At 37.7% G+C, this 12,112-nt stretch overlaps 1 protein-coding gene across 2 annotated transcripts; it reads right to left on the bottom strand.

Moving 5' to 3' along the window:
* Positions 1-337: 337 nt before the first annotated feature.
* LOC137739093 (auxin response factor 8) lies at positions 338-11,627 on the bottom strand. 2 transcript variants are annotated; one of them, XM_068478580.2, is made up of 13 exons: positions 10,963-11,627; positions 10,572-10,804; positions 10,385-10,441; positions 10,129-10,284; positions 9,935-10,019; positions 6,507-6,597; positions 6,257-6,421; positions 6,058-6,180; positions 5,591-5,666; positions 4,603-4,750; positions 1,566-2,557; positions 1,279-1,469; positions 338-868 (listed from the first exon to the last, which is right to left on the bottom strand). In XM_068478580.2, exons 1-13 carry the CDS (start codon positions 11,003-11,005, stop codon positions 694-696), a joined length of 2,535 nt encoding a protein of 844 aa, XP_068334681.1. In that variant the 5' UTR covers positions 11,006-11,627; the 3' UTR covers positions 338-693. The 2 variants fall into 2 exon arrangements, with proteins under 2 accessions (XP_068334681.1, XP_068334682.1); XM_068478581.2 differs by having other exon boundaries at positions 10,572-10,795; positions 10,963-11,533.
* Between the last annotated feature and the right edge of the window lie 485 nt (positions 11,628-12,112).

Below are 12,112 nucleotides of genomic sequence, written 5' to 3'. Positions count from 1 at the left end.
GTACCTCCGAGCATTTACATGTAACTGCGAGACGAGGCTTCCCTGGAATGATAGGATTACACTACAACTAAAAGAAACACACACACACACACACACACGTATGCATGCATCACATAATCGTTAAGAAATGGTAGAGCGCGTACACACACACACACACACACACACGTATGTATGCATCACATAATCGTTAAGAAATGGTAGAGCAAGAATAATGCTGCTGCACCCACAAAAAGTGCACTTCATAATCACACACACACACACACACATATACATATGTATGTATGTATATATATGTATATATGCATCACATAATCGTTCAGAAATGGAAGAGCAAGAATAATGCTGCTGCACCCACAAAAAGTGCACTTCATAATCAATAATTTCTGGATGCTAAATTGGCTGCTGGAAACAAGAAAAATCCTTCTAAGGATACAATGCTACAAGTCTTTAACGTTGAATGATTTTCCCAAACTTCAAATATATTTAACCATAAACATCTTTTTCATCAGAGCTTAACGGTCTCTAAAAGATAAGCCATACAATACCCATGAAAATGCACGCCAAAAGAGGGGGCAGGAGAGAGAACACCAGATTGAGCTTCATATCGCATGCTAATGCATTCAACTGGAAGTGTCTCCCATAGTAAGAGGACTAGAAGCAAAACATGGAACGGTTTCACACAACCAACAAGTTTCAATATTCAAGTGAGCCAAGAGACGGTAGCCCTGAAACATCTTGCCCTTCACAGCCACTGCTGTTCAACCTTTGACCCGTATTTGGGCTAAAGGATTCAACTGCTCGGTGCCCCATTTTGTGCACATCCTCGGGAGAAAGTATCTTGATATACCAAACATTGTTCACAAATGACCTGAATATGATTTCATATATTAGTGAGACCTCAAAAATGTCTTATTACTTGTTGCTCCCTCATATAATGCATGGTTAAATATACTTCAGTAACTGCCTAAAAGGAAATGTTCAAGAGAAGACTAAAGAAACTATTCCTTACGGGTCAAAATGCCTTTTCGATATTATTTTCAATAATAAAACACCTCGTATCATGCATTCACATTTAACACTTCAATAATTCAACTTAAAACCTCTCACTCTGATACCATGATAACATTTGCTTGTTCCCCAAAAATGTAAACCATATTCCTTTTTATTTTATTTTTTTTTCTATACAATATCCAGTAGTTTAACTAGTCAAAGAATTAAATTAGTATACAGGTAATCTAATGGTAAACAGAGTAATATGTAAATGATCTGAGAACTTACTCCCATGGATCGTCTCCAAGGAGAAGCACATCATCCTCCCTGTCAACGAATACAAGCTGCCAGCCTGATCTAAGACGATATTCCAACTTCCCCTCAATTCCAAACATCTGTCCCAGCTCTTCTCGCAGCTCATGATAGCTGCTGAACCGGGAGATGTCAATTGAGCGGCCAACCGACCCTGACTTGTAAACCTGCACTAGCAACACAGTATCATCTGTCCACCAATTTTTAAAGATGAAAGCAATAAAATTGAAAAGCAAAAACACCTAATTACTTTCAGCTCACACCTTGACAAATGTACAATTGTTGGGGGTTGGTGGATCAACTTGCCCTGCACCGTGCAACAACTCAGATGAGTCTTGCATGCAACCATACAGAGAGCTCTGAAATCCTGAGTTCCCTAAAGGCATTGAAATGTCAGCATCATTTGACGAAGTCGCAAAACTGGGTGCAGTGTTTGGGAATAGAAGTCCAGAAGATTCAATATTAACACCAAACAGAGTAGGATTATGGGTATCTGAATTTAAATTCTCTTGCTCGACTGCGTTGTCTTTCTCGTTAAATGGTGGAAATGACATTGAGTTGGAAAAAGCATTGGCTTGTCCATGTGCATACTTAGAAGCCCAGGATTGTTGAGGTGACTGCTCAGTTGGCATTGAATGACCAGCACTGGACATGCTCAAAAGATTTCCGCTCCCCTCAGGACACAGTGTACCAAGCATGTTCTGTCTAGGAGTAGTAGATGCGGAGAACTTTGTGCTTGAATCACTGAAGTCTGATTTTGTAAATGATGGAGATGGCACATGACTCTGATGGAGCTGTTCATTTTGAACCTTGAGTGCATCCTGATAGGCGTTTTGCTGTTGCTGCACCTGCACATCAGTTTGATTGTTAAATTGTTGCTGGAGAAGTTGCTGAGGCATATTCTCCATCGAAACTTGTGGCTGTCCCTGCAGGATATTATGAGGGATTGACTGCTGAATTGCTTGCTGTTGCAACTGCAGCATCGGATTGTGGCTACCCGGCTGCTGAACATATTGAAAAGGCTGCTGAAAGTGCATCATCTGTTGTCTTAGTTGATCCCCACTTCCTAGATTCTGCAAACCAGCAGCCAACATGGACTGGTACTGCTGATTGTGATCATTTCCAATCAATGTCGAATCCAATCTCTGTTGCATCCATGGAAACATACCAACATTTTGAAAGTTCATTGACTGAAGACCTTGCTCCCCAGCTCCCCCCCTTAGCCACATTAAGCTATTAGCTTCATCTCTATTATCTGCAGTAACAATGAACCAAGAAGAACAATTAAGCTATTTGGACTTTCTAATGCCCCTACGAAGCGAGTTTTTGTGGGTAAAGGAAACATTACGTCTGCCTTTATAGTGAATTATATAGTATGCAATGAAATACCATGATTTCGAGTCTTGACCAGAACAATACAAATTCCATGGTCTCGACTGAAAGCATGGAAAGTAGAATTTTAAATGGGTCATGCTGTCTCAATGGAAAACGGAACCTTTTGCATGTTATGTTGACATAAACAAAACCAATATGATGTATATAAATGATTCACCGATTCTTAACATGAGTATTAACAATTTAAAGGCAATGACATTAGTATTATTACAATTTAGAAGGCAAGAGCAACTTAGGAACTTTGTAGTGAATTTCATAAGGTCCAAAGCCCCATAATACACCAGAGGTTTAAGTCTAAATATGCAAGGCCTAATAAAAATAGAAATCAATACCCCTATGGCTGAAGACTCCAGTAATAACACTTTTTTCTTTCATCAGAGTACAGAGGTCCTTTAGAGCATCTCCAAAGGGGCTAGGTATCCCATGAGGCACCTTGCCACACCGCCATTTTGGGTCTCCGAGGAATTAGTTAGTATTAAGGTAACTTTACCTCATCCCTCACATAAGGCAAATATACCTTGTTGAAAAGCATGAGGTAAATGGGTAGGAATAAAAGAAATATTTAGTGACTCAACATGCTCCTACTTGTTCCTAGTTTCCAGTATACAATATATTTCGTGACTCTACTTGTTCCTACTTTCCACCATCCACACAAATTTATAATAATGGTTTCTACCGTGCCTCATCACTTGCTGGGGGGCAAAATATTGATAAGGTAAATGGGTAGGAATAAAAGAAATATTTAGTGACTCAACATGCTCCTACTTGTTCCTAGTTGCCAGTATACAATATATTTCGTGACTCTACTTGTTCCTACTTTCCACCATCCACACAAATTTATAATAATGGTTTCTACCGTGCCTCATCACTTGCTGGGGGGCAAAATATTGATAAGGTAAATGGGTAAGAATAAAGGAAATGTCACTTTTTGCAAGTAATGAAGAAATGGTATTATACTGCACCCCTTGGTGAAATGTTATTATACTTCAACTAGGTTGTTAAACTTCAATTTTGCCTCAAAATTATACCTCACCCCTTGGAGATGCTCTAAGGCATAAGGAAATGTTACTTTTTGCAACTAATAATGAAAAACTGAATTTAGCAATGCGGTTTTGCTTAACGTGTCCTTTTGGGTGCAATGCTCAACAGCCCTGGGGTCTGGCTTATTGTCTCTCTCAGTACTATTGTCAGCTGGGTCATGTTTCCTGAACCTTCCTATACTGCTGCCACCTAGGTTGTTAAAATTTGTACACCTTTGCCTCAAAACTATACCTCAACCCTTGGAGAAGCTCTTAGGCATACAGGAAATGTTACCTTTGGCAACTAATAGTGAAGAAATGTAACAAAAAGTTTAACTCGAGTGTCATGTATCCTCCATTTGGGTCCTAATCTCAACAGCCTTGGAACTGTCTTATTGTCTCTCTCAGTATTACTCAATTTCTTAAACCTTCCCTTATGACTTCACCTAGGTACAACTCTCATTTTCTTTATGCATTCTCAACACCCAATCTTTTGTTCCTTAAGTCAGTTTCGTGCTAAAATCGTATTCAACCGACTCAAGACCTCTCCTCAATCACTTTGGCGTCATAGAGAGAGATAGAATGTCATGAAGTAGATCCGAGGAGAAAAGCTCCTCCATAACATTACCAACATTAAACAGCTTATATCATACATAAAGAAAAGTATTTTACTGGACCATTTTCAAATTCCAAATCTACACTTCTCCATACAGAAATTTACTTGAGCTCATCGATATCACTCAGAATTAGCCTATCAAACAAAAGTGTATCAAATTTTATCAACTCAATGCCAAAAGGAAAAAAGAAAAAATTGAAAATCGCATTGAATTTTTCTGAAGATAAAGGCACCAAATAATAAAACCACATTTGAACATATAGACTTTACCATGCAAAGAAGAGGCCCCAGGAATCCAAGGACGTTTCAGTCGAAGGGGAAACAGTGATGGGTACATGGGGAAAGTTGTCAAAGGCTCAATCTCCCATAACGATACCCTTGGCTGCCTCTCACCTGAAGTTGACTCATCCCAACCAACCTACACAAAGAAAAGAACAAACTGTTAAGAACAAAACTTTATGCAAGGCAGAAACAAAATGGTCCAAACTCGTAAATCATGGTACGAGTCTAGAAAGTGCACCAGTAAAAAATTACGGTATGTGGAAAAAGATTATGAAGAAGGGTTTAGGTGGTTTCAAGGTGTGAAATCTGAATTCCTTTTTTGTCTAACTTTTCATTTCTTCTTTCATATTTCATTTTCCAAATCAAATATTTTGTCTACTATTTACCACATTGACCATTTAGTGGTGAAAGAGATGGAGACTGCTTAAGGGCCTATTTTGAGCTTTTAAAAAAGAAAGAAAAAGTGAAAACTCTTGATAATGGCTTTGAAATAGCATAATTCTTTGTAGAATTTTGCTGTGATTAACAATCAGAGTGGACAGATACAGATGAATGTTGAGATATTTGGATTCGTCTCAAATGCATGAGGGAGGTCCTTGAACTTTCAAGCTGAGATGAGGTTAGCACAATTTACACTTACAAAAGAAACCACGAAAAATACAATCTGGTCTTTTGATAGAAACTCAGTTTTGATGTGCTCAATTGTGATTGAACTAAATTTCCGTAAACTATTAAAAAAAAAAATTAAAAAAAAATTGGTCCCATAGACAAGTTGTGTCATTGTATTACAGGCACAAACATAGGGAAGTAGATGGAGATTTGTTCTTCCTATCAGAGGTCTTAATCTTTCATTAAACAGCATTAGATATATAATTCTTACCCACCACATTATATAGAATTATAAAAGGAGTCCAGGGCGTAAAATCACAAGAAAATGCAATTGTATAACTACAGTACACAAATTATGCATCATTACCTTGACAGATCGCCAATGAGAATTTGGCCACCGAACAGGATCCAAGTCACTTATGCCAGTTATCGTACCCATGTACCTTGACAAGCCAAACATTAAGCATGTCAATTGTGTACATTTAAGTATATCAATGCAACACAGAAAAAAATCAGTTGGTGAACACTATTAAGGAACAAATGTCCATTTTCTGCTCTAAACTAGTTTATTCGGTATGAGTAAAATACACAAATATGCCACCTAACCCTCCATACAATGCAGTCTCGAAATAATGCCCAAGCATCATGATTAATGATCTTTTGGGTGTTTCAATTCTAGAGAACTTAGTGCCAAAATCAATACAAGTTGTTCATTCTCTTAAGTTATAACCAAACAATAAATTATTATATGGTTGCAAGAAAAACTGTACAAATGACATAGGTGATCATTAGGTTAACAATATGAATATTGTACTTGACCATGAATAACAATACCTTCTGACACTAGACTCTTCAGTCTCAAATAGCATCCGGAATCGCATCCCAACTGAAACACGTGTGTGAAATACTGCTTTAATGTATTTTGATAGGGGTATGACAAACTCAGATGGACTAGCCCTGGACATCATAAACATATAAGCAGGTGGGGTGGTAAAAGCATTGCAAGGAAACAAATATCTGGACTCTTTGCCACCTTGGATTATAAAAAACTGTAAAACAGCTATTAGTTGAAGCTGCATGAGCCGCAGCTGCAAGAAGTCCAATATGCATGCTATCGCTTGACAAAACAGAAGACGGCATCACAGTTTGTGGTCGAGTGGCATGACGAATCCCCAAAAGAAGCTGATTCTTTTCATTCCTATTATAGGATGTACCCAGGATATCAACGCATGATTTTACATGCATATAGAGAAGTCACAGGAAAAGAGAGACGAAAGACATACCAAATAAAAAGAACAGAATCTCCAGCAACAAGTCTTTTGGCACTAACAAACACACTCCAGCCTGTAGTAAGAAGATGTCGTTTCGGCTGTCCTGCAAGAAGAGCAAGGGATGGAACAGGTCAGTTTTCAAGAATTCCCTTAATCAGTATGAGGCGACCACCAAGACAGCATCATCCAGTCAGCAGTCCAGAGCATTTTTTTCTTTACAGTGGTTTCAGCAATAAAGATTCCAGCTTGTTTAATTATTAGAAGAAGGCAAGAAAGGGAGGATGCAGAAAACTAAAGCGTAGTTTATCCATCAAGGAATAATTTGAAGATATTACATTTAAAACTGTTCCACTTAAAAATAACAACAAAAAAAACTAATAAAGGAACAAGTAACAACATTTAAATATATTAGATTTAAAACTGTTCCGCTCATGTATTTCATCCTCCTTTGGCCCTCCCTAACTTTAAAAAGATTTTATTTGATTGTATCTTTGCTCATATTCCACTAAGCAATACCATCACCGCCATCTTAACACTCGCTTAAGAGGCAAGTTTTGAGAATAGAGTAGCCTGCTTTATAAACTATAAAGCATAAATCTTGAAAAATCTTAAAAAGTTTACTTTTGAAAATTTAGTTTTTGTACAATCACATAACACTGTAGGCATTGACAGTGGAAGCTGGAAAAAAAAATTATCTTTATCTTAGGCACACAAATTTACAAAGTAAGCTTATTTTTGTTATATTTTATTTACTATAATTAATAATTCATTAGTTATTTGGCCTTGTTTACAGTAATCTAGGATATTTTATTGTATGAGATTTCTATACAAAAAGATCTAACTGTGGGTTAAGATAAATAAATATAAATAAGCTAAAATGAAGATTACGGAAACCACCAAAAAGGTTTCGGATAGCCTAGTATTTTCTCAATGGATCACATTCTTTGATTTGACAATAAAGAATTGAGTTTATCCTACTTTGCCTCTCTCTCCTTGATCCCTTTTTTTCCTTAAGCCTCTACCCCCTATTTCTCTCTTACTCTCCAGGTTCTTCTATTCTCTCTGTACTTCCTGTTACACATCAATTTGGTGCCAGAGCATCTATCAAATCCCAAATTCAAATCATCCTTTTTTGCAACCATTCCAGGCATCACCTATTCAACAAAACCTAGTAATTAGCCACGTTGGATCCACCACACGTGCACAAACCACTGCATAAACTGTGTATTTTATGCATGCCACAATCTAATCATAAGTAGTTTCTTTCCCCAAGAATAAGAGACATCATAAGAATCAGAGGAAGAATATCCTCTGTTTCCTGGTTCTGTCATCTGGAAACATTGCAGCACTCCCCCACAAAACAGCAGAAGTTCTGTTGCTTGGCCTCATGCACTGACTATCACGGAACTGCTCCAACAAACAAGGGCACCACAGGTCTCAGAAAGAGCTAATCTAATTGAGCACAGTAGTGATTGTCAAACAGCTCATCCAACATGAATCAAAAGATGAAAAGCAACCACATAGCAGAAGATATGTGTTATCTAAGTGCCATAAATCTATCAGGGAACCTGGCTGTGTAGAAATACGAGAACTAAAGAATACAAAGAAAAGAAAACAAACTTAAAGCACTTGGAGCTGGCAACCAGTAGAGCTCAAAAGCTTAAGTCGTTAATGAATGGACCAGCATTGTGTGTCAAGCAAATAGCGGGAACAGCAGGTCAAACTTATTAAAACACAGCTCCATTGTTTTATCGATCATCCATATAATTCAGCTTCATCCACATCTTACAGCCAACATTAGCAACCCTTTCCTTAAAAGAGCTTCAGCATGGATTACATTTACTCTTATCCACAACAATGTTCATTACTAATTTGTAATACCTTGATATTGCTACACACCTTAAAACAATGAATGGTTGTCTCTTCACTAATTCAGGTGACTAACTCAGTGTGAAGGATCACACCAGGTAGATAAAATCTGTTCAAACAACACCCCATTGACAAAAATATTGTTCCATGATGATTCAAGTCCACTTTTCATCATAGTGGCAAGTCTTGTGATCCTTAACATATTCATACGACAAAGGGTTGCTTACATCAAGTCTCCATGTTTGAGATTTTGAGTCCCTCGGAAGCAATTCCCTATTCATGCATTAATAATTGCGTCTTATCAAAATGTCTTGTTCACATTAGGAACTTGGGACTTCAATATTCAGTGGCATCAGTGGAAGGGTTATAGAAACGATTATGTATACCATGCCAAGTGGTGTAGGACAGAGTAGGGCAGCAGAAATTAGATAGTTTAGACGAAGTGAAAACACAGAAAACATAAGGTAAAACAATAGTAAAAAGATAATTGGAATCGCACCATGGGCCTCTCACCTGTTCTTGTCCTTTGCACCAAGAATTGAAATTTGAAATCACCCCAAATAAACTCCTATAGCAGGAAATTTAACTCAAGAATTTAACTTATCATAAACTTATCTGTCCTCTATGAGGTACAAAAGGGAGTTTGAAAAGAGCATTATACCTAAGAAATCTTAATCCAAAATAGAATAGGAAATTAGCCAAATCCTTCTAGAAACGGGAAACTTTAAAGAAAACTAGGAAACTAATAATGAAACCCAGCCCTGAAAGTTTTAATCCAATCCTAAAAGGATTTGGATAGTATTCTCATTTTAACTCTTCCAGCAATAAATCCTTAAAACTTCTTGTTCCTCATCGCCAGGGTTATACATTGATAGCTAAACAACGTCCATCAGAAAAATTTAATGACACCGTCAACATAAAGGATACATGACAAATAAGTGGATTAGTCCACTGAGTGATCATATATGTATAACACCTGCATGTGTTATACATTAATGATTTGAACAGACAAAAGTCCTACCCTAGAAGTGTACCTACTATTGAAAATATGCTTAATACCTGAATTATAATCATTAAGGCAGCATGAGCATAATTTTAAAACTTAAAATTACAGTACCATCAAGAAGTTAACTGGGCATCCACTGAACCAGGGTTTTAAGTAAACAATCAATTGATGCGACCATATTTAGCTTTCCATATAAATGTCTATATGGAAAGCAGATCAAATCCCCCAAAATACAATAACCTGACAAACTAATCAATCCTGCAGCTGCATGAATGATTCTAACCTAAAATTTCTTCCATTGCTTGAATAACAGAAGAAGAAAGAGAAACTGCACATTTGTGCTTTCCTCGCACGAATTATGTCTGATGAACAATAGTTTTATGTTGCCAACAATTAGAAGAATACTAGCATTTAAAATAATTTTAAGTTTCAAGTATATTAATGAAGAAATTATTTTTTCGGTTACAGAAGAAATTATTTGTTAAAGCAAAATAGATGATAAACTGAGATATAAAATACCCTAAAATGCAACACAAGAAAGAAATGCTCCAAGTCCAAATCATACCTCGAAAAATATGCCTAAACTTCCACTCAACATCATGGAGATCCCTAGCAATTAGTTCCTGAGCTGGAGGTTGTAGCGAAAAATCCTGCAAGACATTATAAAAATAATGGGGTTTAAATAAAAAGCAGCACTAACCAACTAGAGTCAAATAAAGAAGAAACAAATAGACAATAACAGTTTGAGGAGGGAAGTACCAGTGGAGGAAAAACTTTCTCGGCAGCACGACGAGGAACAGAGAAGCCTCCGTGTGTACTAGTATCACTCGCCGTCAATGTCTTGCAAAAGTAGTTTGTCGGTTGCTTGCTTGGAAGCCCTAACTCCATTGGAAGAAATGTTTCCTTTTGTTCTTGCTGTGTGAGAACGGGTGTGGTTTCAAATAACATTACAACTTATTACGGTAATGCTAAAAATACTTCAACAAATAAAACCGAAAAAAACATAAGCATTTACCGGCGTCAAAGGCTGCAGTGTCATTTGGGCATATACTTCATCTGTCTCCACATCTGCCTGAAATCCAAAGCTTAATCAATTCCAGTTTGGGTTTCAATTTTTAACTTGCGTTCTTTCTTCTATAAGAAATAAGCAACTGAAAGTGAGGCAGCTGAATCAAAATTCAAAAAAGGCAAAGGGAACCCACATGCATGGTCACATTGTGGAGCTGACAGATCAACTGGGGTGGCAAGTTCGGGTAGTTTGGTATGTGGGCATCAACTTGCTTGTTGGTAGTGGCAGCAACCTGGTCGCTGTGGCCCTGCGGAAAGTAGACCACACGAGTCCCAGGTGTCGGCAGGGACACCAGAGGTCCCGCGCACGCATGCCAAAGCTCCGAATTCAAGCACTTCTTTTCCAATCCTCCTCCTCCTGCCCCTCCTGCCATTTTTCAGTTCAATAAACAAAAAACACTAACATTGACAGCAACAATAATAGTAATCAATTACAGAAATTTCAGAAAGCTACACCTAAAACTAAAATATCAGAAATATAATAAACTAAAAGCAAAAAAAATTATTCAAAAATATGGTTTTTACCTTCATGATCCTGCTGACCCAACCCTGATGTCGAAAGCTTCATATCACTAAATATATATAAATATCAACCTAAACCTTGCCCTAATTATATTTAAAAATTCACACATAGAAAAACCCTAATCTGCAAAACCACCCTCACCAACAGAAGAAAGAAGATGGAGTTCCTGACTACTACTACTACTTCAAGCTATCCAATTTATCCATCCTTCTCCACGAAATTACCATCCTTTTCTACAATTTGAAGCCCCAAACGGAGGAAACTGGAAACCCCTCCCCTCCCTCCATGGAAGCATCACGCTCTCCTCTAAGAGATCGCCATGGAAGCAGAAGAAGAAGAAGAAGAAGAAGAAGAAGCAGAAGCTCGAAGCTGATATTTGTTACTCAAAAAGCTTTTTCCTCCTCCTTTTCCGGTCTATCACCGTCCATTCGATTCAAACCCCCCAAAAGCCAAAGAGAGAGAAAAGTAGGGAGAGAGAGAGAGAGAGAGAGAGAGATTTTGCCTTGAAAGTTGCAACTCAGAGTGCCGAACAGAGGAGAGAGAGGAGAGAGAGGGAAAGGGAAAGGAAAGAGTAAGGGTCTTCACTCTTTCCCTTCTTATAAGGGTCCCGACCGAGCTGGACCTCAGACCACAAGAGAGTCTGGGAGCGATACGGGAACCTCTCATCATCGCCGTCCAGGGATCCGTACCTGTAAATCTTGACCGTTCAATATGGGACTGATGTGACAGTATCCATGTGCCACCATACTTCAGTGGTCCTTGTCAGAGTACGGACTATGTCTTACTTTAATAAAAGTTGTTTACGTAAGTATTTTTCAAGACAAGTTCCCATGACCGTATTATTCATTCATGCTATGAACTATCATCACGCTCTGCATTCACACATCACACGCAGGGACAACGTATGGCGTTAGCGTCATATGCAATTTGCATGTGAAATAATTCCGCTTGTAAGCGCTTTTATTATTAGTGAGTCGAGATTTTTAGTAAAAATATGTAATTATCAAACATTGTTTAGAAATTCTTTTAGAGATCTACATGCGATTTTGATAGCATTTTCAAACAAGTCATAGAATAGAAGATGAGCGAATCTTTTATTTAGAATGGTGAGTGGTGAAACCTTACAAAGTGATTTCAATGTATAGGGGATTT

The sequence above is a fragment of the Pyrus communis genome, chromosome 9 (genome assembly GCF_041283825.1).
Source record: "Pyrus communis isolate YQ-2024b chromosome 9, ASM4128382v1, whole genome shotgun sequence".
Lineage (NCBI taxonomy): Eukaryota > Viridiplantae > Streptophyta > Magnoliopsida > Rosales > Rosaceae > Pyrus > Pyrus communis.
Note: the sequence above shows the minus strand (reverse complement) of the source record. Positions and strands in the feature narration are given on the sequence as shown.

Excerpts from the sequence above, each read along its gene's own strand:
- LOC137739093 (XM_068478580.2), bottom strand. The coding sequence starts at position 11,005 with ATGAAGCTTTCGACATCAGGGTTGGGTCAGCAGGATCATGAAG. Across the intron at positions 6,598-9,934 it reads GTTTAGGCATATTTTTCGAG|GACAGCCGAAACGACATCTT; the intron begins GTATGATTTGGA and ends CTCTTCTTGCAG. Across the intron at positions 5,667-6,057 it reads GAAGAGTCTAGTGTCAGAAG|GTACATGGGTACGATAACTG; the intron begins GTATTGTTATTC and ends TGGCTTGTCAAG.